Raw genomic sequence first — 27511 nt, 5'->3', positions numbered from 1 at the left:
TCCCACATATTATTTAAAGAGTAAAAAGTACTTAGTAAGAGCTAAGCTTTTAGTAAACTATTTTGGGGGATCCTTTTTTATTACTTAAATCAAAGCTTAATTTTCTATTTGAGCTAGAATCTATTATCAGGTGTTCCTTTCTTTTTTCTTAAATATATTTTATTGATTTTTTACAGAGAGGAAGGGATAGGAATAGAGAGTTAGAAACATCAATGAGAGAGAAACATCGGTCAGCTGCCTCCTGCACACCCCACACTGGGGATGTGCTCGTAACCAAGGTACATGCCCTTGACTGGAATCGAACCTGGGATCCTTCAGTCCGCAGGCCGACGCTCTATCCACTGAGCCAAACCAGTCTGGGCAGGTGTTCCTTTCTTGTGAGAAAAATTTGCATAAAGTCCCAGGAGACAGGGCTGACACTACATTCTGACAGTTACTCAAGAGTCATTAGTATATGACAGTATATGGCTTGATTCAACTATCTAATCTTCCCCTACTGCAGCCATGGATTAAGAGAGAGGGACTTTCATATTTTAATGGGAAAACAGTGCAAAATGAGTCATGTCTACTATTCTCTTTGTCCTTACCCTCCCTTTTTCTTACTCCTCACCTCTGTCCATGTCACCCAACTTCACACTAGATAGGAGAGCTGGGTACAAAAAGTACAGAATAAAAATTTAAAAAGGACATTAAAATTATGACTAAAAACATTGTCTTTTCTAAATGCTGTATGGTAAAACATACTGATTCTTTAAGAAATCTGTGAACTTTGACATTGCCTGCCATTATCTGAATGGAGAGGGCTATCTGACTGCAAAACCATTTAATATTGTTTTTGTTGAATTAAAATTACTTTTATAGGTAGAATAATTTTCTCCGAGTGTTATCTCATATCCAATGTCAGTCCATAAATTAGAGAAAAAAGTATACTGTAACTATAAATGAATGTTTCATATTTTAATGTTTAATGAAACCAATTTTTCTTTAATTGGGCTGGAAGTTCAAGTCCTTTATCACTCTTGATGATCAAGAAAGCTCTCACTCAGAAATTAGCAGTGACTTCTAAACTCTCCAATAAGCAAACAAATATAGACCTAAATTTTCAAAAATAATTCTCTGATCAATAGCACCTTGAAGTTCAAATATATTCATAGAAATGACAGGTGATTTTTTTTAAGTGCAGGGACTGAAATCTTGCAATAAGAGTTAATATATATTCACTGTGTTAACCAGTTGGAGTAGAGGTTTTAAAACATGTGCATTGTTATTTATTAGGATTTTAAAAATAGGTAAATGTGTACTTCTAAAATTCAAATCAAACTTTATGATATATGTTAGATGTGATGTGTAAGGAAAGCATTTGTTTGCTTTTTTAAGGGAAGGGACAAAAATAACATTTGTGAGGAAAAAATTCAGAAAGCAATTTCAAGGCTCTATAAGTGTTATCTTTATAGCTTAATTTCAGCTTCCTAATGTAACTTAAATGTGGAGTTTAAAGAGAAACTAATGTACTGGAGAAAATCTTTCAAAACATATCAGCATGTTTCAATGTGAATAAATCTGCTTTGCACATTATTTTTCACAATGTTTCTTCACAGAAAATTATCAGAGCAACTTAAGTTTAAATATGGACTTTCTTTCCCTAATATTGTCAGCTCTTCCTTTGGGTGTTATTCAAGTATATTGTAAAAAAAAATAATAATAAAGAAAGAAAGAAAAGAAGGAAAGAAAAAAAGATAGGCCTTAAATTTACTGGATCCCAAGGCAAAAATGCAAAGTGCAAATAGAAACTCACATGCCAGATTTATCAAAAATTACATTTTACAAATCATGCTAATAAAGTTAAATAAAGTATGTTTCACTTTCCCATTTTGACAAACAAACCTTCAAAATATCTGGATGCAAACCACAATGTACCACTTCATAATAGGATGACTATTACTAAAAAACAAACAAACAAAAAAAGGAAATTACAAAGGGTGTTGAAGATGTGGAGAAATTGGAACCCTTGTGCATTGCTGGTGGGAATATAAAATGGTGCAGCTGCTATGGAAAACAGTATGACAATTCATCAAAAAATTAAACAGAACCACCATATGATCCAGCAATCCCACTTTTGGGTCTATACCCAAAATAACTGAACGCAAGAACTGGAACAGATATCTGTACACCCATGATTGGAGCAACATTAGTCACAATAGCCCAAAACTGAAAGAAACCCCAGTGTCCATCAACAGAACACTAGCTCTGTACCCATTAAAGAATGCTAGCATGCCAAACACAGTGAGCTCTGAAACATAATGACTTGTATTAACCACTAAGGTGACTGCTAGGAAAGAATGAAGTCTAGACAGAGCTGACAGCTAGCTTTCAAGATTGAGACTCTTAGACAATTCTATGAATGGATGAAAGGCTTGGAGTAAGGAGTCGATGGTTAGAGTTCTCCTAGCCTCCTAAGTGGTAAATCCATAGAAGTGGAGTCAGGACTGGAGGAGTGAAGCATTTCTCTTGCTGCTTCAGCAGCTCTAACATAAATCATGGGAGAAGGTGTCTGGAGGAAGGTACCTGGGGAATTTAGTAAGAGTTTTCATTTCATCTCCAATGCAAAATTCCAGCTGGAGTATTTATCCAAAGGGCATGAAGGGAGTAGCATCTGGGTATATCAGGGATTAGTCAGTCACTTTGCGGGGCAAGTTCAAATAAGTACACACAACCTGGGAGATTCGGGATCTTTTGCATTTAGACACAATTTCTTCTTTATTTAAAAAACTTATTTTTATTGACTTCAGAGCAGAAGGGAGAGGAAGAGAGAGATAGAAATATCAATGATGAGAGAGAATCATTGATTTTCTGCCTCCCACACACCCTATACTGGTGATAGAACCCACAACCCAGGCATGTGCCCTGGCCAGAAATTGAACCACGACCTCCCGGTTCATAGGTCGACACTCAACCACTGAGCCATGCCAGCAGGCTGGACACAATTTCTAAACTTGAGAGCAAGAAATACAACAAACTGAAAGAGTATGCCAACTCAGAGTTGTCCAAATGGAGGAAACTTATAGTCATCTCAATGGTGCATAATTTAAAAAATGAACAAGTTGGAGCTACTGGAACATAGGAGTCAAAAGTAGATTATGTAAGGAAATGACCTGAGTGGACAGAGACTTCTAAGGCTGGATGGTCAGCTGACATCCAGAGGTGATTCAAGACAGCAGGAGGATAAGACACAAGGGGAAGGTAGAGGAAGGTCTGCCTTCAGAGGAAACAGGTGAGCCACTTGGAAACATGTCTGAGAAAACAAGGGGCTGGCTGATAGGGGCTCCAAGGCAGAAACTATTCCTATTATGATCCACAACTCTCTCTCTCTCTCTCTCTCTCTCTCTCTCTCTCTCTATATATATATATATATATATATATATATATATATATATACACACACACACACAAAAACATATATATATATATATATATATATATATATATATAAGCCTAAGCGACCATTCTACCGGTAGCTATGATGTGCACTGACCACCAGGGGGAAGACGCTCAATGTACAGGCATGGAAACATGGAACAGACTGATGCATCTCAGAGGGAAGGGGGGAGGGGGAGGGCGAGAAGAGATTAATCAAAGATCTTATATGCATACTAGAGGCCCGGTGCATGGATTTGTGCACCAGTGGGGTCCCTCAGCCTGGCCTGCGGGGATTGTGCCAAAACCAGCAGTCTGACATCCCCTGAGAGGACCTGGATTGCAAGAGGGTGCAGCCCAGGCCGAGGGACACCACCAGTGCACAAATCTGTGCACTAGGCCTCTAATTATATATCACTCCTGGGTAATATGTCTTGGAAAAGCTGGAATAAAAAGTAAAATATTATCCCAGTTAGCGTGGCTCAGTGGTTGAGCATCTACCTATGAACCACGAGGTCAAGGTTTGACTCTTGGTCAGGGCACATGCCTGTGTTGCTGACTCAATCCCCAGTAGGGGCCATGCAGGAGACAGCCAATCCATGATTCTCTCTTATCATTGATGTTTCTATATTTCTTTCTCCCTTTCTCTTCTTCTCTGAAATCAATAAAAATATATATTTTTTAAAAAGCAAAATATTATGTCTCGCTGTAGTGCATTTTTACCATTAAAAGCCACAAGGTGCCAAGCAGGTACTGGAAATATCAGGGCGGGACACTTGTAAAGTATCTGATTGTCCAACCCCTGGGGCTGTACACCTGAGACTAATACACAATAATATTAAATATGAACTGTCATTGAACAAAGAAGCTATGTTATCTATGTACAACTGCTCTCACCAAATATTAATAATACACAGATCTTTATTATTTATTCCAAATTGAGTCCCACTCAGTGTGATACTTGGATGGAATACGGAGCTATCAATTAGGGGTGGAGTGCAGAGAGGGTGTGAAAGTGGCATCCTGCTCAAAATTACAGAATGCATTTGAGTTGACTTAAATCCTAAGACCCTTTTCACAGGTATGATGCTCTCGTGCTGTTTCTGTCACATTGCAGATACCAAAGCATATAAAGAAGAAACACTTGAAATCAACTGATTAAAAAGGCTTTCTTCATTTTATCACATACAAGTAAATCTTAACTAGCTAGAAAAAACACACACACATTTTGACTTTTAAAATTGAAGCAGTTCCGTAAAGAACCAGATCTATTTGCGTGAGTCAGGCAAGAAAACACCAACTGATAGTTTCTCTCTCCTGCTCTCCCTCCCTGCTTTTTCTCCTCCACAAGCCATCTCCATGTACTGCACAGTAATCCATTACAATATGTTCCAACATCTGCCTCCCCATATGATGTATGACCTATTCCATTGACCCTTTTTATGCCGCTTCAGACTTGCTGCTCGTTACTGTGGGAGGATGAGTACTGCGTCTATGCCTGAGGTCACCAACCAGTAAATACATCTCCATTTGGCAAGGTAAGAGGGACTCTGGCTGGAAAGCTCTTCAAATCTTTATATGCCAGTTCCTATACTCATATCTCTAACTGGTTTAATCTATTGGGGACAATAAAACACTGATGAAATTCCTTTCAGAGTAACAATAAGAAGAGAAATGCTTGTTGACCAGGGTGGGGAAATTCTGTTGTTACCGACTATTCATCATTTAATGCAGGAAAACTGAGGATTATGAGAAATATTTTTAAAGAAAACACTTCTGTTCGCCTAAGTTCATAGTTGTGAAACTATTGCTCATTTTAACCCAATAGATTGGGGAGGGGTGTAAGAGTCATCAAAATTTTAAAAATAGCATTTTATCTCAATACAAAAAGAATTACTGGTTCATAACAAACCAGACTAAGTATTATTCTGCATAGTATAAAAATCAGACTCACTTCCAGAATGAATGGCTGCTAGATTCTTGAAAGTGTAAGGCGCACAGAAGGAAGAGCCAGGATTTGCTCAGTGGCGATACTGAGCCAGCCTAGAAGTCTGGCTGCTCCTTCAGGGGTCGCCATAACAATTCTGTGTGCTCAGTGGAAAAAAGGAAGGCTCTTAGTGATTCAATAACTTGCCAAAGGTTAAGCAACCAGCAGCTCCAGAAGTATGAGTATCTATCCATGGTCGTTCTCCTTTCTAGCTTGTGCCAGATAAACTTGCCACATGGGGGCCCATGTTACCATGTGAAAATGCTTTCCAAACTTAAACTTCATGTGATGAAATCATCTCCGTCTACCGCATTGGGATTCTCCTCCCTGCTGTTCAGTGGAAATAGGATGTCTCCTGAACTCTGAGTCAACAATAATTTCCAAGGCCAAAGGTTAAAGCTTCAAGAGTAAAGGGTTTCTTGATTGTCTCGTGACGGAACTCTACTCTCCCCGAAGAAAGCACAGCCATTCAATATTTTTCTCTTTAATTGTTTTTATTTCATTGCTAGTACTAATAGACAACACGTATGATGGGTTAAAATGAAAAGGACTGCTTTTTTTGGACTTCTCCCTTATTTTTTTCTTCATTGTTTTCCTTGTAAACCTTGAAGATTAAGACAGTATTGCCTATTAACATTAGTGCTGATTATTTAAGATAAATTGATCTAAATTTCAAGAGAGACAGGCACAGAATAACAATAGCAGCAAAAGTAACTATAAGAGCCAAAGTTGATAGACAGATGCTAATTGTCTATCATCTTTCTGAACCTTCTCAGCAGCCTTAGGAAATAGATCTTGTTTGTATTTTGTGGAAGAGGACACCGAAAGACAGAGAAAGTAAAAATAATTTGTCCAAACAACAGGTAAGAGGCAAAGCTGAGGTTAGAATCCAAGTCTTTTTAGAGAGCCTAAAACTCTTAACTTCTATGCCTTATGAACTTCCTATTTTTCTGGTCATTTTAATACAGTTGTAGGATCTGGGGCTTTGGGTCAAAGAGTTGGACAAGCCTGAGGAGGGAATTCTAACAGTGCTGCTGACGAGGCTGGGTTCTTCTGATAAAAACTCTATTACTGCCCATGTAGGGCAGGAAGTGACAAATATTCAAGAGGCCACTTTGCCCAGCATTTTCGCCCTGCTTCTCCCCCTTGGCTACTTTCAGTAAAACATTGTTTCAGGGGGTTTTCTTCTCAGTTCACGGTGTTGTAAGCGCATATATAATGTTCTCGGGCAGATCAGGAAGGGCTTCCCTTTAAATATAATTACTTCAAATGAAAGTACACACATGGAGTAGGAAAAAGTCCTGGCAGAACAGCCTCATGGTGGGAGAGAATAAGACAAGTACAGGGTCCTGGGAGGAGGCCAGTGCAGCTCCAGTGGGGTGGGAAAGATATTTGCAAAAGTAGGTGGAAAGCTGTAACAGCTTAAGAAGAGGAATGGCATCATTAGATTTGCATTTCCACAAGATTAGTCTAAATATAATAAGGAGAAGTGATTGAAAGGGTTTGGTTCACCTGCAACCCACTTTTAACTGAAGTAACATCTACCTAATCACTTTTTTTTACATGATTTAAAATTGATTCAAAGTCAATGTAGAATAAATCTGGATATATAATTTTCAACATTCTGAGTCATTCTTATTTAAATATTTGCTCTTTCCTGTATAACTTATACTAAGAATGTAATCCTATGTTTAAAAAATCTATATTTGGCTACAATTCATAGTAACTAAACTTGTTTTTTTCTAGACCATTTAAATAGAATAAGATAGACATATTAAAAAGGAGCCATTTGCACCATCCAAATCACACATTATTCTTAAATCAATTAAAATAACAAAAACACATGCTGGCCGACTTTGCATTTACAATGTGTTTGGACTTTCATTAGCAACTTGGATCACAACAGGCTTCTTTTCCAATTGCACAGGGCACGTTCTTCATGCAGGTTGGAAATCATCCAGAGAGCCCTAGCCTGTGTGGTTCAGTGGATAGAGCGTGGGCCTGAAAAGTTGCAGGTTCAATTTGGTCAAGGGCATGTACCTGGGTTCATTCTGGGGTGTGTTCAGGAGGCAATCTATGTGTTTCTCTCACATTGATGTTTCTCCCCCTCCCTCCCACTCTTTAAAAATTAATGGACAAATATGCTTGGGTGAGGATTAACAATAACAACAAAAAATGAATCATCCAGAGAAATAATCAACAATTGTAACTACAGCTTTCCTGCTTTAAATTGATTGATTCATTTAACGCTTATCTATTGGGCACCTATTATATGCCAAGCACTGTTTAGAAACCTAGAACGTATCTGGGAACAGAGTACTCTTCCTTAATGAAAGGATTTTGAATGTTTTCCCCCAAGAGAGTTGCAAGATTATAATTTTTCATTAAATCTATCCGGTATTTGTTTAATATTCCTCCATATGACATGATGTATTACTTATAATTTCTGCGAGAAAAAAAATATATATCCATGATTTCTAACATTTGTAAATGAATATTTTTCTTAAAAGAACTAAAATCATTCCTCATAGTGCATGATTGAAATATACATGCTACAACATGGATGAACCTTAAAAACATCATGCTAAGTAAAATAACTCAGACACAATAGGACAAATATTATATGATTCCAATTATATGAGGTACCTAAATACGAGGTAGGCTAATTCATAGAGACAGAAAGTGGAATGGAAATTGCCAGGAGCTGAGGGAAGGTGGGGAGGGGACATGGAGTTATTATCTAGTGGGTATACTGTTTCCACTTGGGATGAATATGAAGCTCTGAAAACATCGTGAATGGCTGTAATGCTTCTGAATTGTACATTTTGTAATGTTTAATGTTGTTAAATGATTAAATTCATAAATTTATTGTTATGCATATTTACCACAGTAAAAAAGCACATGATTAGGAGGGAAATAGAAAAGCATTACTGTTTTTCAGTACCACATTAAGCTTTATTTCTTTAAAACAATTTTTCTCCCAATTTGCTCCTTGGCATTGGATCATTTTGTACACTAATCCTAAAGAACAATTTTAAAGGGAGAAAGAAGTATTGTTATTGTAAAGTAAAAAAGAGATTGGAAACAGTAGTGTCTTTTAAGAACAATGACGAAAAGTTACCCCAGGCTTTGAAAACACATATAAATAAAAAGCAAGAGGCAAGAGTACCTGATTCTAAATCAAGCAAATCAATTAATGCCCATTTCAAATTCATGGTGGCTTTGAAACAGATGCTACTAGGTCATGAGATCCTGTCACCCCTTCCCTGACTTTGCAAAAGCACAGCATTTTCCAGAGCTACTGTAACAGGGATCTCTCTCTTCACGTTCCCTTCCTATCCAAAGCCAGCTTCTTTTTCATATTCAGATGACTGTTTATGAGCTCAATCCTGTTTCAACTGTCACTCTTTACATCAAGGAAAGATAGATGGGACACACCAACCCCAACCTAAATGACCTTTGGATGTGACAAGAGTTTTAGGTCAGCCTTGCTAAATGGAGGCCTTGGTGTATCGAGACATGCCTTGGGGTGAAATTTACAGTGAATTTATTATCTCTCAGTGCCCTTTGGACTGCTTCCCACCATCAAACACCATGGCAGCACTTGGAACAGGAAGAAATACATTAACTGGAATCTGATCGTTTTAAAAGGTTACAGCTGCCCAAATATAATTTAATTTCATACTTGCCCTTTGAGGGTTTGGTGTATATTTTCATTTTATGACTGCAATGATAAAGCTCTTAAGATTCCAGGCAATAAAAAGAGAAAAGTATTTTCAGGGTTAGAAGTCTATTCAGTTCCTACTCAATGAGTGAAGTGACAAATTAGCTTTTAAAAAAATCTTAACATTTCTCTTTTATATTTGGATCATCTCTATGCCTCTTCTGACCCTACACTTCAACATTTGGTTGAAATCAGTATGTAAACACCAACTTCTGATCTCAGTCAGCTTGAGAAGAAAAAAAAAGATGATAAAAAAGTAAAGATAAAGTCAATCTTATTTAAAGTGAAAATGCCTTAGTGGAGAGAACACATTTTCAGTTGCGTTTTGGGACAACTAACCCACTAAAGTAAATCAACACCAAATTGACTTACCATTGATCCTGTACTTTTCTAGTATATCACACTTCCACAAACTTAGATGAAGAGTTAAAAAAAAAATCCTCTATAAATGCCATACCACAGCTTCATCCAATTAATTAGTAGATATATATCTATTATTTTATATGCAGACAATAAGAGATATGGTGCCACTAATGCCAAAAATTTAATTTGGAAAAAAAAAAAAAGCAGACACAAAATTCAGATAAAGTTACTTTTAGTTTATGTTAGCCATCAAAACACATTTTTAAAAAAGGCAAAAAACCTCCAACTTTTGTTGTTTCGCTTAACACTTTCCCAGGGACTTAAGAGTTCTTAAATATCAATCCAATAGAGTTTGAGGAAACACAATATTTTAGATTCAGCCTGAGTAATAAGAAAAGTCACTTAGTAAAATTTTTAACACAGAGAGGTAAAATGCAACTTCAAGTTATATGTATGTTTGTGTACATTCATTCATTCATTCATCATTCTTTAATTTAGCTAATAAATATTTCTGAAAAGATACTGAGCTGGTTCCTGTGAAGTATACACTTTAAAAATAGTTTAGATTTTTAAGATGGTACTCCTCGCCAAAACCGTTTTGGCTCAGTGGATAGAGCATCAGCCTGCGGACTGAAAGGTCCCAAGTTCGATTCTGGTCAAGGGCATGTACCTGGGTTGCGGGCACATCTCCAGTGGGGGATGTGCGGGAGGCAGCTGATCGATGTTTCTCTCTCATCGATGTTTCTGACTCTCTATCTCTCTCCCTTCCTCTCTGTAAAAAATCAATAAAATATATCTTAAAAAAAAAGAAAAAAAAAGATGGTACTCCTAATATATGAACAGCAAAAACCGAAAAAACAAAAACCAAACCAAAACAAAAACCCCACAAATAATTAGCATTTTATGTCTCATACAACTTATATATATAAGATAATTGTAAATATTAACTACATTTTTATTAGCAAGCTTAAATTTCATGTTGATATGTCACTGTTTTAAAAGTATTTTACATATTATTTAATCTGTGTAAGAATCCTATGGGACAGGCATTAATATCCTCATTTATAGATTATAAAAATGTAGCCTAGCAAAGTTAAGGAGCCTTTCCCAGGTGGTAAATCTACTAGTTACTGAGACCCAAATGCTCTGGACAGTAACAGGAGACAGTACTTACTGTTTTACTCATTTATTCATGTATCCCTCTTTCAGTCAACAAATATGAATTAAATATCCACCTCAAGTAAGAACAATGTAAAAGTAAACATTACCCGGAAATCAATTTCCAGAAGTTCTATTAAAAATAATCTTCCTTCTATTTCTCCAAAGAAGATATAGAAATGGCCAGCGAGCACACAGAATGATGCTCAAGATCACTAATCATTAAGGAAATGCAAACCACAATGAGATGTCACTGCACACCTATTGGGATGACCATTAACACACGCACAGGAAATAACAAAGGTTGGTGAGGATGTGGAGAAATTGAAGCTGTTGTGCATTGCTGGTAGAAATGTAAACTGGGATAGTCTCTGTGGAAAACATTATGTCAGTTCCTCAAAAAAATTAAACAGAATTTCCATATGATCCAGCAATCCCACTTCTGGGTTTATAGCCCAAATACTTGAAAGCAGGAACTGAAACAGATACTTATATGCGCTTGTTCACAGCAACATTACTCATAATGGTCTAAAGGTAAAAACATCCCAAATGCCTATCAATAGATGAATGGGTAAAGAAAAGGCGGTATATACAAATAGTAGAATATTATTCAGCTTTAGAAAGAAGGAAATTCTCACACATGCTACAACATGATGTATGTGAAGATATTATGCTAAATGAATAATCCAAACACAAAAGGCCAAATATGGTATGATTCCACTTAAATGAGGCACCTCTAATAGAGAATTCATAGAGAACAATGCCTCACAGGAGCAAAGGGTGGGAAAATCAGGTGTTACTGTTCAATAGGTATGGACTTTCAGTTTGAGATGATAAAAAAGTTCTGGAGATGGGTAGTGGTGATGGTTGCACAACAATGTGAATGCACTTAATACCACTGAACTGTACACTTAAAATGGTTACAATAATAAATTTTACATTATGTATTTTTTTATCATGCTAAAACAATTAGTCGATGGAAGGTTAATAAAAATTACTAAAGTTTTGGGTCACAATCAAAACTTAAAAAGTAAATGAGAAATTACTATAAGTAGAAAACCAAATGTTTACTCTCTAGGGCAGTGATGGCGAACCTATGACACGCGTGTCAGAGGTGACACACGAAGTCATTTTTTTGGTTGATTTTTCTTTGTTAAATGGCATTTAAATATATAAAATAAACATCAAAAATATAAATCTTTGTTTTACTATGGTTGCAAATATCAAAAAATTTCTATATGTGACATGGCACCAGAGTTAAGTTAGGGTTTTTCAAAATGCTGACACATGAGCTCAAAAGGTTCGCCATCACTGTTCTAGGGTATCAACAAAGAAATGGTAGATTCAAGGGTGAGAGTCAGAGCTGAAAGCCATATTAAAATGGAGAGATTAAAAGAACACCAATCAAACGGTAAGATAGCTGGCTTCTCTCAGTGTCAGCTGTCCTGTAAGCCAGGTTTAGGCTTTCTGGGCAGTAGAAGAGAGGTGGTCAAAGAGACCGAGGATATGAAAGGGGATTTTGGGGGGATAATAGAACTGTCTTGTTTTCTGATTGTAATGGTGGATAACACTCATAGAATTGTTCACCCCAAAGGTAGTCAATTTTACTATATGTTATTTTTAGAAATTAAAAAATAAAACATGCAATCACACATACACATACACACCGAATATTACTTCAACAACTCTGACATAAACATTTTGGCCTTCCTGGCTAGAAAAACAAAGCAGGAAAAGTGAGAATTTGATGACACTGTAGATTGTAAATATTTTTTAAAACACTACAAAATTTAGACTTTGTATTTCTATAACCCTAATATGTCCATATGGGTATAAAGAATGAGTAGCAAATGGTTTGAGTGTGCAGGAGAGCAGATAGCTGGGGATCACCACCCATCATTTGCGATAATAGGAATATAAAGTACTGTTAGTCGACTATTAAATAAACAAGGTGAAACCAATTCTTTCCATTTCAGCTGATGCTAAGAAATCAAATGTGCAGGACTTTCTTAGCATAAAAATAATGAGCTGTACTTCCACCTCTATGTTTTTCCTTTCCAGGAGAGAACTCGCACTTCTTTCAAGTACAATTTGAAAACATCCCAATTCTAATGGGAGAGTGGGTGAAAATAGGGCTGTTACTGTGTGGTGGTCCAAATGACTGCTTCTACCTTTGATGTTTTCATGACATCATTTGGCTTTATTAATAATAGAGAAGATAAAACTATGGATGAAAACACCTCTAGACTAGTATCTCTAAGATCATTTAGGATGTTATCAATGATATTTAGAAAAAAAAAAAAGCCAGATACAGTTTCCACTCCTTACCATTTGGTACTCCCTATTTCAACTCTCGACTCATCTGCTTATATCTGGATTACTGTTATAAATGTTTCTCCAGCAGCAAATATTTCTAAAGGAGGTAGTTCGTCTATTTTCACAATTGTGGGAAAATAAAAATAAAGTAGCTAGAGGCCCGGAACTTGATAAACAAGAAAGAGGAGAAAAAAATTGAGGAAAAGACAAGAGGGGAAGAGGTAGAGAAGGATTAACAAAGGAGGGTAGCTAAGGAACAAAAAACAAATAAATGTTAAATGAAGAAAAAGGAAGATTTAAAAGTGAAAGAGAGAGAGAGAAATATTTTTTCAAAATAAAAACAGAAAGTTATATTTTGGGGGAATAGGATCATATTTTAAAACCCTTGGCAGCCCCAAGGATAAAAAGTTTATAGTTCCCAAACAGTTGACTATGTCATTCAAAATTACAGAGCATTCTGATTACTGCTATAAGCTATTTTATGTCAACTGTTATTTGTTTCCAGATAGCCCTTCTTTTCTTGTTGTTATGTTGCCTATTGGGGAATCTAGCACTGGTCTGACCTTTGCATTGTCCATTTCATTCCATGGAGATGTAATGGGAATAGTTAAAACTTTCTTCCAACAGCTTTGGTTACCTTTATTATGCTCTAACTAGCCATCCTTGCTGGAAAGCTCTCATCATTATAACGAAACACTACAACTTTCCAATAACACATGACTTTCCCTTTGAAGAGAAAAGTTTGCTCCTTTCACAAATAATCCTCAATGTCATAAAACCCAAGATGCTCCAGTAACTCATATGGAGTGAAAAGAAATGGAGAGTACTGTATGGTCAAATTTCAGAAAGAAGCATCTTTTAAAAAAATATTTTTATTGATTTCAGAGAGGAAGGGAGGGGGAGAGAGAAATAGAAACAAGGATGAGAGAGAAGCACTGATCGGCTGCCTCCTGCACAACCCCTACTAGGGATCGAACAGCAATCTGGGTATGTGGACTTGATTGGTATCGAACCCAGGACCCTTCAATCCACAGGGCAATGATCTATCCACCAGCTAAGGCTCAGATGGAAACTTATCTTAAAGTAACTACAATAGATAGAGGGGCAACATTTTCAATAATTCCACGATATTCCAAAATAGAAGTCATTGTGATTTGAACTACCACTATGACTTTTTCCAATCTATGTTGAAGTTCTAGTAATGGTGAAAGCAAGAGAATATTGTTTCATGTTGAAGGCATTAATGATGCCAGTACAATCTTAATTGGAACAAATCATTGGGGAGCATATTTTAAGTCTGTTACTCCATTTCTCCCCATCTACTTTATTTAACCAAAGAGCAACTGGGTAAGAAAGAAAGAGTGCAGCATTAAAGGAAAGGTCAGGATTAAAAAAAAGTAAGTAAGAGTTTGTTTCCCTTATTCCCTTTCTTTGTATGCCCTCAGTTTGGCAAGCCAATACTGAGAAACTTCCACAGGAAACAGCAAATTTGAAATATGCTGGGCTGGTGTAAGCTTTTTATCTGAAAAAATCGAAAGGGGCTCTATTTTCAACCCTCGTGAGGACCCTGGCCAACCAAACACAACTCAAAATTGGAATGTGATTTTTCTCCTTGGTCCCTTCTTAGAACAGTTCATTCATGACTGTAAAATCTTATCTGCATGATTATATAATCATCTTTGAATACTATCTTTCTTCTAAGAAGCAAATGAAATATCAACAAGACTTGTGATATAAACAATCTCACTTTGAACCTTCTATGAACAAATAGATATGAAACAGCATGCTTCTCTGTTGTTTTGTTTTCTGGGTTCCTTGATCTTTCAATAGCATCTCACAAAAGAATTATTCCCAGAGCACAATCACTGAACTCAGCAAAATGAAAGCAATCCAGGAGGTTGCCATTGTCACTAACATGCAAATCCTACCTGTTATTTTATTCATCCTTAATTTAACAGTCTAAATGCAAAAATAGCAATTCCCCCCTCATTTTATACGAAACAACTAAAAATTATATATATATATATATATACATTTATTTTTAAGGAAACATGGGAAAATGGGAAAAAGCTAGATTTAGCTTTCAGTTGCTAAGATTTCAGGCACATTTCTGTTAATGTCTGACTTACCCAGGTCACTACTTAGAGCCTAAATTGCCTCATCAATAACATTAAGGAGTTGGAATAGAAGAATGGTTTTTAAGTAGTTTTGTGTTTTCAAGTTTGTTTCAGCAGCAGAATCTTTCATTTGAATACTCTGAGGCAGTAGAAGTCAATGTATAAAGAAGTAAAAGTGAATGGTACTGTTTTGGGTGCTTAAAGCCACTGAAGCTTTTTAAAATAGTTTGAAACAACTGTTTTTAACAGTCTCTGTGGTCCTTTCCATTTCAAATATACTTGTTAGGACAGGAGGTTGTATGACTTCCTTCAAATTCTATCTCATACTCACATTCAATACATTCTCTTTATTTCAAACGCTTCTATGACACCAAGTATTCCTAACTGATTCATCTGCATTCTTTATGCTTAGCTTAATAGCTTACAAAGAATATTTGCTGCATAATTAAAATTCCAGGAAATTATGGGGTTTATAAAAATAATTTGCTTTCCCACTTAAGTTTGAAACTAAGAAGTAATGCAAATTATAATTTTTCTATATTTATATGAGAAATAGCTTAGCTATTCTAAAGGAATAGAATAAGATATGTGTGCCTTAGTATGCACTCTACGCAAAGAGTAAGCTTTGAAGGGTTCTGTCGGAAAATCTTTCTTATATTATTTAAACGTGTATATCACATGAAAAGCATCTATGTAAATAACATTATAAATTTTATAAAATATTTATTTAGAATAGTTGCAGGCAGCTCATAGAGACAACTCATTTGCATCATATCAGTGGAAAAACAGGACTCAACTGGAGGCATCGTTTTTATTTTGTAGATATAAATATTGAGATAAAGAGTGAATAGCAGCAAAAGATAGAGCACTATGCTTCAAATAACTACATAATCATTTTTTTTTTATTTTTTAAATTGTTTTTGGATAAGTAAACTCATTGGCTCACATAGATTCCTGTGATGGGCCTTAAAATTACGCTACTTGGGGGAATAAAAATATTACCTCACAAATAAGACAATATGCCTCCATTTTACTAATCTGCTTTAGATGCTTCCCTGAAAAGTAAATCCACAGAGAAAATGCCTGCTTAATTATAATCTGAGAGACTTCCTTTAGGAAATATAAGTTTAGTACCAGTTAATGACATTTATTAAGTAACTAATAATACCAAGCATTTATTATTACCTAGCACATAGTATTTGATAGATGGTAATTAATACTTTTATTGCTCTAAACACTTTATGTATATTATCTCATTTAATCCTCACAATATCAATTATACCCATATTTTACAGACAGGCAAACTAAGACCTAGAGAGGTTAGGTAACTTGCCTAAAGTCAGACCGAGTAAATAGCAGAACCATGATCTAAGGCTGCAGGTATCATATTTTAGACCATTAGGTTATAATGACTCTCACTAAGTAATAAAATATTAATCTAAAGATAATGTCTTAATAGAATGAAAACTTTCACTTTAGTCTTTTTGTTTTCTTCCCTCTAATTATCCCCTTCCAAGAGACTAAATTTTTCTGTATGTAATAAATTAACTACAAAGACGTCTGCCCTGTATTAACCAGTATGTAATGCAATTTTACATGTTCCAGTTGCATGAGTTGAGACTTAGCCATACAAATAATGGATAATATTCATGGATAATATTCAACAGTTTTATGGTACAAAAAAAAACCCCACATACACAAAAACCCAGCATTTCTTTCTCTTAAGGGGCACCTGTCTTCATTTGGACTCTACATTCAAGATTCTTATTGGTCCTGTTAAGGTGATAACTTCTATTTGTGCAAAAGTTTATAACTAAGGTTGAATTCATCTTCATGAAATATTCCTTGAATAAATTAAGGATACTAATACTATAAATGAAAGGTAGAAGTAAGTTGAAGAACACACGCTTAATATAAATGCAATCTGTGAATATGAAGAATATTAGTTGCTCTCTCTTTTCATATAGAACCAAGATTGGAAAATGAAGTAGTTCTGTTTTTCTTAATAACATTAAAAAACTTACACTTTTACCATTTCAATAAATCAGTATTGTTCCTACTTTTGGCCTTGAGCCTAGCAATACTTTTATGTGTGATGATTAGCCCAGAAACATTTTGGGGTAACCTAACAATATTTTGCTTAAGAGAAGATGCAATGCCATCAAGGAATGGGCATAGCCTTGTGACAAGAAGTCCTGGCACTGACAAATATTTATATTACTTTAGTGCATAACACAATAGAACTTCAAATCTAATTTTGACATTTACCATTTATTTGATTTGTAGTTACAATAGCTTCAAATAACTACATAATCAGTGGGTACTGTGGGAAAGCACACGTGTACTGATGTATCTGTTAGCGTGTATTGAGAAACCATAAAGCTACCGGAAACAAGCAAATACAGAAATAACATGAAAAAGACATTGCTTGTACAGCCATCATTGTCCAAATGTCAAACAGCTCCCAGGAACCCTAGGGGTGGTAATAACTATGGATGTAGCTCCTAGCAGGTCCTTTCTTAAAGGAGATTCTTGAACACGGCTGGGTTCTGACTCTAGCCTATATGGGCTTGGAAAAGTCAGAGAAAATGTTGGCTGCACTTTTTCAGGCCTATTTGCATACGTTCTTTAGTATGCAGAATGTCTCTGTATATAATTTAATTGTTGTTGGGTTTTTTTTGCCTCTATTAATACATATGCAAATGACTCACACTTGCAGCTGTGCTGTATTAATCATATGTGTGTTTCTGTCTGTCTGCCCTGCAGGCTCAGAGTTGAAGGGAGAGGAAAAGAGGGAATTCATTCTTTTAACCTGCAAGGAAACCCACTCATGCAGACAGAAGTCCAACAGCAAACAGCACACCAGGGTTGCCACTGAAATGAGGTGCAGGTGATCATTTTTTTACCCTGAATGGAAATGACTATGATCTAAAAATTAATCTGAATAGTAGAGTATCTAGGTAGGGAAAGATGAGTGCTATACAAGTATATATCCTTGTAAGTAATTCTTTCAATAAGAAGGTCAAAATCCTCACATCTAGATCTCTCCATATGGTTATTTCTCCCTTATTGATTTTTCTGGGGCTTTCTCTTGGTCAGAAACATAAAGCCAGAGTCTAGTGCTCTAAGAATTATGAAGCATTTATCTGTGTCCTGTCACAATTATTGACCTTTTTCAGAGACTGGTACAAGGTTGATAAAAAGATGAACTTCAATTTTCATCCACGTCTACCTTGATGTTACTCTATTAGATGGAATCTTAAGCCATTTCCACTGACTTCCATGGGCCTTTGATAGCTATGAAAAATATTGATTTCAGTTGATATTTTGTATGATTCATTCTCCACTGTGATCACACGTCATCTCTCATTTCCTCTATCCTGGCAAATGTATATTATTGACATTACTGGTTTCAGAAACTGCAGGTCCATGTGATTTATGACAGCTTGTAATGTTGAGTCTGTGTTTCAAAAATATTATTATAGATTTAAAAAGAACCCAACTAAAGCTATTAAAAGGTTAATTAATTCAATAAAATTCTTGAATGAATGCTACTTGATTATTTTGAGTAAAATATAACAACTCTTTTTTCTTTGCTTATAACTATTAATCATTGGTTAGAGTCAACATGTTTGGCTTCCTATAGGTATAACAGGTGGCATCCATCTTTTGGCCAACACAGATACAGTATTTATAAAGTGAGAAATAAGTGGATAAATATTTCCTTCTAATTTCAAATCTTAGAAGCCTCGTTAAAAATTAGAAATAGTATACTACACTGAAACTGTTACTATTTAAAAAATTTCATGATGCCCATCAAGTGAAATGCAAATTAATGACAATGAAGGTGAGAAATAAATGTTAGATGGATTGCTGCCATTACTTGATTTTTTAATTAGAAATAGATGGTAATCCTAGTAATTTTATGTAGTCACAAAAGTCCAAAAGTTTCAGGATGTAACTTTATTTTTCTTAAATAATTATACTCACTTTTTAATATTAAAATGAAGCTATATTAGCTATATCTATATATATAAAAGGCTAAGTGACCGTTGGACTGGCTGACTGGCCAGTAGCTATGATGTGCATGACCACCACGGGGAAGACGCTCAATGCAGGAGCTGCTGAGCTCCAGTGACTTGGCAGCGGCAGTTCTTGGGTGATGTACCCCAGAACCAGAGAGGAGAACCACCCTCTCCCAATCTGGAACCCCTCGGGGGATGTTGGAGAGTCGGTTTCCACCTGATCAGTGCAGACCAGGCCGAGGAACCCCACCTGTAGGAGGGAGCCCGCTCACTCGAAGATGCCCTTCGAGCTGCAGCACACAACCACAGTCCCGCCCTGCAAGCCACCTTCTAATTAATTTCATTTAGATGTGCACAAATTCGTGCACCGGGGCACTAGCGTTTCTACATAAATGAATCCCCATTCTTTAAAAAGCTACACTATCAGAAGAATAAATGTCAAACGCATCTTTGGCTTTTAGATGAAAAGAATAGTTGGAAGTGGAAGAGATACAAAATGCTGAGGAGGAAGAAAAAGAAGGTCAATGCATTATATGAGATTGCTAATTGTCTAGTTATAATTTTTATAATACATCCTTCCACTACTTAGAAATAGTTTAATTTACTGTTATATTGGCAAGGTGAGCCATATTGAGGCAAAAGTACCTTCAGATTTCATATGTCTATGTATGTTTATGAATAGCTTGTTATCTATTCTTGTACATTAACAAACAATATAGGAATAATCAATGTTGAAATATTTGATCTTTTTATAAAATATGAACTTAAAGAAATTACATAAACTTTAATAAAGCTGAAGCACATTCTTTATGCAGTATCCCATGGTTATGATAAGAGAATGGGAGAAACGAACAGGAGAGCGAGAGTTAGAGATTTCTCACACACTAAGAATCTCCTAATCCAGCGGTTCTCAACCTGTGGATCACGACCCCTTTGGGGGTCGAACGCCCTTTCACAGGGGTCGCCTAAGACCATCGGAAAACACATATATAATTACATACTGTTTTTGTGATTAATCACTATGCTTTAATTATGTTCAATTTGTAACAATGAAAATACCTCCTGCATATCAGATATTTACATTACGATTCATAACAGTAGCAAAATTACAGTTATGAAGTAGCAACGAAAATAATTTTATGGTTGGGGGTCACCACAACATGAGGAACTGTATTAAAAGGTGGCGGCATTAGGAAGGTTGAGAACCACTGTCCTAATCGGAGCTGAAAAAATGAAAGTTCCCTGGTTTTTAATGTATATTATTTTTTCAGGAAATTAAGCATACATTGCTTTGTTGTTCTGATTAAAAATGATTATGACCATTAACTCATAAGAGTTTCTTTCATTTTATAAGTATGCATGGAAAGCCAGCTATTTGCTAGGTATTCTTCTGAGCACTTAAGATAATTAATGAATAACAACAAAAAATATAATGGTTCCTGTTCTGGTGGAGCTTAGAGAATATTTGGAACAGACAGACAGTAAATAAGAAACCTAATAAATAAGTTATCTAGTATGATTGAAGATTACTAGTGCTATAGAGAGAACGCAGAACAAAAAAAAAATAGAAAGAGTCATATTTATGGGAAGGTTATTTTATGATTTAAATAGGTTAGTTAGGGTAGGCCTCAGGGAGATGACATTAGCACAGATTCTTGAACTAGATAATTGGTCTTCCAGGCAAAGGAAAGAGCTTTTCAGGTAGAGGCACAGCTAATGTAAAACTCTAAGGTGGAAACATGTGTTAGCAAGTCAAAGGACACAAAGAACCCCGTGAGGTGGGAGCCGACTAAGTTAGTATGGACTAAAATAGTTATAAAAGTAATTTCTTAAATACCATAGTGCCCAAAATGGCCTATACTGTTTTCATAAGTCTCTTTTATTTTATTAAATGAGGATACTTTTTTTATTTAAAAAATGTAATGTATATCTTATTGAATTAAATTCAGACTATAAATTTTTTTCTTCCATGAACCACTAATGCTTTTGATATTTGTATTTCTGTTATTGTCTTTTTAAAGGATGAAAATAAATTTATATAGGAAACTAATCATGAATATTCAGTTAATTCCAATATTATAAAGTGGAATAGCTAGTTGAGCTTAATAGATGCATAATTTATTGAAAGTGTAATGTTAAGATTCACTCTTCACCCATTCATTTAATATATATTTATTGAGTCCATAAAATATTTCAAGCACTTGATTAAGTGCAAATGATAGTGACTCACTGACTTCATAGATTTTGCCATCTGGTAGAGGTGAGAAAGTAGGCTTTAAAACATATTCTACCAAGTGCTATGTGAGAGGGGAAATACCGTGTGCTCTGGGAACATAAGAGCTGCATTAATCCAGACCAATGAAGTTTTATTTTTTTAACTTTTTTTTTTACAGAGAGAGGAAGGGAGAGGGAGAGAGAGAGAGGGAAACATTGATGTGAGAGAGAAGCACTGATCGGTTACCTCTCTTCCACTCCCTGACCAGGTATTGAACCCATAACCTGGGCTTGTGCCCTGACCAGGAATCAAACCAGTAACCTGTTGGTGCACAGGACAATGCTCAACCAACTGAGCTGCACCGGTCAGGGCAAAATGACATTTTTATTTGTAACCTCAGGGATAAGTGAGAGAGCTTGGTAAAAAAATATTGCTAAAGCTCCAGGAAGAGGAAGCTCCACAGAGAGGAGAGTGGAGAGAGGATGTGATAACACCAGGGAGTCATTTAAAGTCTTTAAGTAAGGGGAGGATGGGATCAGATTTTCTAAAATCAAAAGGATCATTTTGACTAATGTATAATAAAGAGTACATTGAAGGAAGGAAGATGGAGACAGAAAGACCAGTTTAGGGGCTATGGCAGTAAATTAGGCAAGCAAAGTAGGGTATTGAGACCAAGAAGTGTGACAATTACAAAGGAAAATAACAAAGGAAAAAAAAGATGGATTCTTGATGTATTTAGTATTTGGAAAGAATGAATAGGTTCAGAGGAAGAGGGGTTAAGTATAGCTCTCTTGTTCCTGGGTTAAGCAATGGATGGAATTGAGCTATATGCCAAGACCAGAGAATGAGTGGTTGGGAGCAAGGAAAAAAATTGGTGAGTTTTATTTTGTTCTGTTTCTGGTGTTTGAAAACATCTATATCTTTCCTCTGAATAGCAAACTAATAGCCAATAAATAGTTGGCCATATGTATCTGAAGCTCAGGAAAGACTTAAGAGACAGAAGAGACAAAGACAGATATTCACTATAAAAGAAATAAATACAAGGGTGCCTTGGTAAAATGTTGATTTGTATGTGTTATAAACATAATCTAAATAAGTCATTTTTTCTATAAAAATAAATATAAGGCAAAGCTTAGACTATTTTAACTGTACCTAAAAGTACACAGAAAGGTGATATTTAAATGTAAAGTATTTTTATTGCATGGTAAATATTTCATTATTATATCTAAGAACAAGAAATAATTTTTAGCTAATAACAGGTGGTTTAATTTAAAACATGTCATTTTGCTCTACTTTTAAAATAATTGTTCTTATCTTTATTGTTTTTTAAATAAAGGTTTTGTTTATGGGTTTTACTTAACATAATAATACCCAAGCATGAACAACAAATGCTATGCAAAAGATGATTTCAAGGGGAAATACAAATGGTAGGTAAAGAAAGTCAACCATGAGCGTGAATATAATTATAGTGTCCCTTCTTAGATCTAGATGTTAATAAAAGAGAGTCTTGAATTGACACACAAAAGTACAGGGTGTCCCAAAAAATGTATACATACTATATCTGTATATTTCATTACATTTTTGAAAATAAAATATGTTTTAAGAAACACTGCCTTTATAATTATTCAAAGTGTGTATACATTTTTGGGATACCTTGTAATCTGTATAAAGAGGTATGAAATGAAAAATGCAAAAATCAATGTAGATAGCTGTCATTACGAATCCTGCTACTTTATTCAGTATTACAATTCATAATAGCATTTGTATTAGTGCCAATTAATCAGCATCATTGTTATAATTTGATTAGCAGGTTACTGTGTTAGCAAAAGTCCTAAGAGGAGCAGTGCTTCCAAAGTATCAAATAATATCACCTGTATTTGGAGAAGCAAATATAATTATTTAAAACTCATGGATTTTGGACCCTTTGACCCAAAGTTTTCTTCATTGTCAAATGGAGTTATTAATACACAACACAAAGTAGTATATAATATGAATGAAATGAAAATAATACTTGTGAAATCCTTAGCATAAAATCTAGCACAAGAATCTACAAATGCTTGGGTAATATTATGTTAAGTAAAACCCATAAACAAAACTTTTATTTAAAAAAACAATAGAGATAAGAACAATTATTTTAAAAGTAGAGCCAAATGACATGTTTTAAATTAAACCACCTGTTATTAGCTAAAAATTATTTCTTAATAACTGAAAAAGAATCTTAGTAACTGAAAGGGACTCGAACGTGACGGAGGGTACTCAAGGCATATTAAGGGATGAGAAATGGAGATTTAACCAAGTATAATTAAAAGCAGAGTTTGGAGAAAATTAAAACTGCCTCATATGTTATACTCCACTGAGATGAAACCTCTTGGAAACGGTTTCCCAAGGTTGGGGTCAATGTTGGATAAGGATTAGATAGGACTTCTGACTAGGCATGGAGGTTAGCTTTTCTCTGATGCATCTGGGCAGGTTTGTGGAGAAGAACGTGGATGCTATTTTAAAGCAGGAGAGGGGAAGTATTATAGTCCACTTTGTGCCTCTGGTGAAAGCTGAAGTCAAGGTCAGGGACCTGTGAGTACAGTGTCAGGAATATAAGCAGGGAGTAAACTGATGTAAGACTCCCAGCAAAGGTAAGAGTCACTCCGCTTTAAAGAAAAGCCAGACCATTAGCCATGACATAAGTTTGGAATGTGTCTGCATTTGAATTTCATTTTTTAATTATGAGCCAACATGTGTATGTGTGTGTGTTTTAATAGTAGCTAATAGCTTACTGTGACAGAGTTTTAGATTATTCATTTTCTTGTTATACCACTGATGATTTACTGAGATCCTAATTAAAACTCATATGGGTACAATGCCATTTATATAAAGGATTCTTCTCCTGTTTATAGATCAAATTATAGTTAAAGCAAAAGTGAGCATGTTTAGTGTCCTTTTTCTTGTTTTCTGATAAAGAAAAAAACAATCTACATCTTTAAATTTTAAGGGAATGTGTTGCTATAAGGATGGAAATGAAAATGTGTGTCAAATATTATAATACTATCTCCATAGGAAAAACAGTTTGGATGTTTGCCTAACGAAGGTACCCTGCAAGAATCCTGCAATGAAACATAGGGGAAGCCTCCATCTCACCCTTGCTGCCGTTTACTGCTAACCCAATGGTGAAAGGAAAAGAGAACATCTAACATCCTTTGAAAGCAGGCATTCTAAATCTCTAAAACACTTATTTTTTTTCACATTCAAACCTATTGCTGGATGATCTTCCCTCTTCCTTTAATTCCACTACTCTTTTTAGTTTTACCTATTACAACCACTTTTCTATATTGTAGATATTTCACAGATGCCATTTCAAAGCATAAGAAATGTCATGTTACTTTTATTTTCCCCATGGCTCCAACAATTCCCAAGGTATTTCCAGCTCAAAGAAACAGACACTCACACTCTAGATTTTTGCAGAACAGGTAAAATAGGATTGACTATTATTAACCTCTGTGGAACATATTGTGCCTCAACTCCCCCTGTGTGGTTCAACTGGGTTTTCAGAAACCCACCAGCTCTTCTGACAATCCCCTTGGTTGACCATATGTATCTGTCTCTTGATGCTGCAATATAAAACTATTGTTCTCCTTATTGACTAAGATCATCTATCATGACAATTATTTCATGAATATGATTTAATTTTACGAAGCACCAGTGCTTTATATCTGGCTTCACAGGTTTACTGTGTCTTTTGTGCGAAGAAAAATATAATGCTTCTTAAAAGGGGTGGCTAATCCTATCATCAGCTGATCTGATATTCCTATTAATTCCGTAACTATCAAGTCCATAACAACAGAAACTAGGAAAGATTATGCAGGATGCTGATGCAAAGATTTAAATAGTTAATGAAAGATCTCTTTAATACATTTTTTATTGATATTCTTTTCAAACCTAGAGACAAAATTTCCAAAATTACTTGGTCATCTACTCAAGCTATCATTGACATTCTTGGATATAGAAGAATATGTATAAAAGGTCTTAACTGGAATGTCTGGATAAAGTTGTGCTCATTTAGGCACCTGCTTATTTGGTCTACTTCGCCTCACTTCCCCAGCTGAGCTGGCATTAGCAGGATAACAAAGAGACATATAGAGTACTTTAATAATACTGGGCATCTTGAACATTTTTAAATGTAGTTTTTGTTAAGTTGCCTTGCTCCATAAGTACCTGTTTAAATACTTTTTGTAGGTTTTCTGTTCTTTGAGTCTTGATGAGGATCATTCTGTGACAAAATTATGGCACATGGTAATCAAAGCAAGACTATAGCTCATTTTGTTAAATCATACCAGGCAATAAAAAATTACAATAAGTGATCTTTAGTGCCTAAAACAGGGCTAAGACATAAAAGAAACATCTCAACTTTTGGTTGAGGATCAGCACAAAGAAATTTAAAAACAAAAAAGTGTGAGACAAATATCACTAGTCAGTTTTATTTTGCTTTAACAGGATAATAGCTGTTTTCGGTATTTACTTAACCTTTGTCTCTGCCATATTGTTTCCTGACTTACCTGCAGTTGGAGTGGGCCTAAGCCTGGTGTTGCTGCGGCAGCAGCTGCCATGGTAGTTGGGATCAGCTGAACAGGGTAAGGGTCACCTAAGTAAGAGAATAATAGAGGCGTCAGCACCTTTTATCTACTCTCCACCTGCAAATTAAACTCATGCATTCACTCTTTCCAAAAGCCTTCTTTTGTGTGCCTTGCTGAGGCCTAATGAAAAGCTCTATTGTGCAGCCTTTTACTAACTCTCTTTTCACAAATCTGGCTGAGAGAGGAATGTGAATAAAAGGCACAAGCAATTAAGGCGGAAACCTCATCCTTTTTTCATGATGTATTTAGAAAAATGGGAGGAAAAAGTGTGCATTGATCAGAGGGTTGCACTTTATAACACACACACACACACACACACACACACACACCTGACAATCTTGATATGAGCACCAACTCTTCAACAAATTTAAAATGTTATTATAAAACATTATTATAAAAGGAACTTAACTAACTTAATTCTGTTTTAACAAACTAAACTCTAAAGTTTTAAGGCAAGTAGCTTATCTTTTGAATCTATGATTCAAGTAACCACTTTAATAATGTCTTGTGGGCACATTCATAATAAAGAAAACATTTAATGCACTTTAAACACACACACGCACATGCACACGCACACACACACACACACACATATATATATATATTTTAGAGAGAGAGAGATGGACACATCGATGAGAGGGAAACATCAATTAGCTGCCTCCTGCACACCTCTACTGGGATCAAGTCAGGAACTCTGGCATGTGCCCTGACCAGAAATTGAACTGGTGACCTCTTGGTTCCTAGGTCAACGCTCAGTCAGGCCTAATGTACTTTTTAAGTTACATAAAATATTGGTAACCTTTATTATTCCACAGACAAATGTTTATAAAAATAAAAAGAAAACAGAAAATAGTTTCTTCCCAAAGGTTTCTATTTGTGAGAACATATAAAAAAGTAAATCTTAGTAATTAAAAATTAACCTTAAGGTTTTAATATATATAATCTATAAAGATATAGACACACACATGTACATATATATATACACATAAGGAGGACTGTAATGTATATTTTTGATACAAAACTTTTTTCCACTTTGCAAAGAGGAGCAACAGACATTTTGCATAGACCCCAAATGTATGCAAACAGATATGTACATTATTATTATTTGAATATGAACACAGCAACTAATTTAAAATAACTATAAAACAATTTTCTAATATATAAGACATGTATTGAAAATCCAATTTGTGAAAAACTTATTGAATGTCAAATGTATGAAAAGTATACCTGACAATAACTCAGTTAATATATTCATTCAAAAATATTTATTTAGTACTTGCTCTGTTGTTGAGCACTGCTCTTGACACTAGAAATAGAGCTCTAAGGAATACTAATATGCACAGGTGTATTAACTGGGAATTTAATAAAGCCTACTCTTTGGGATTCTGAGAATTTAATGAGGCTTACGCTTTGGGATTCTGGGGAGGTCCCCCAGCAGTGTATGCATAGAGTCATATGTTTTTATATTCGTCAGCTTCCATAAGTTTCTACTTTGTTGGAATTTCTTTTAATAAGTGAACAGACAATTTTCACTTATGTATGGGTGTAGATATTTTTATTCTTAAAG

At 35.3% G+C, this 27511-nt stretch overlaps 1 protein-coding gene across 6 annotated transcripts in view; it reads right to left on the bottom strand.

Moving 5' to 3' along the window:
• Positions 1 to 27511, bottom strand: part of SOX5 (SRY-box transcription factor 5) — a 966957-nt gene that overhangs the window by 86587 nt on the left and 852859 nt on the right. For all 6 annotated transcript variants that reach the window (XM_081083091.1, XM_081083093.1, XM_081083089.1 and 3 more), the window contains one exon: positions 25867 to 25952. In XM_081083091.1, coding sequence (XP_080939217.1) covers positions 25867 to 25952 — 86 coding nt within the window. The remainder of the gene's footprint in view (positions 1 to 25866; positions 25953 to 27511) is intronic.

The sequence above is a fragment of the Myotis nattereri genome (assembly GCF_964212035.1).
Source record: "Myotis nattereri genome assembly, chromosome: 2".
Taxonomy (NCBI): domain Eukaryota; kingdom Metazoa; phylum Chordata; class Mammalia; order Chiroptera; family Vespertilionidae; genus Myotis; species Myotis nattereri.
This window is presented reverse-complemented; position numbering and strand designations above follow the sequence as displayed.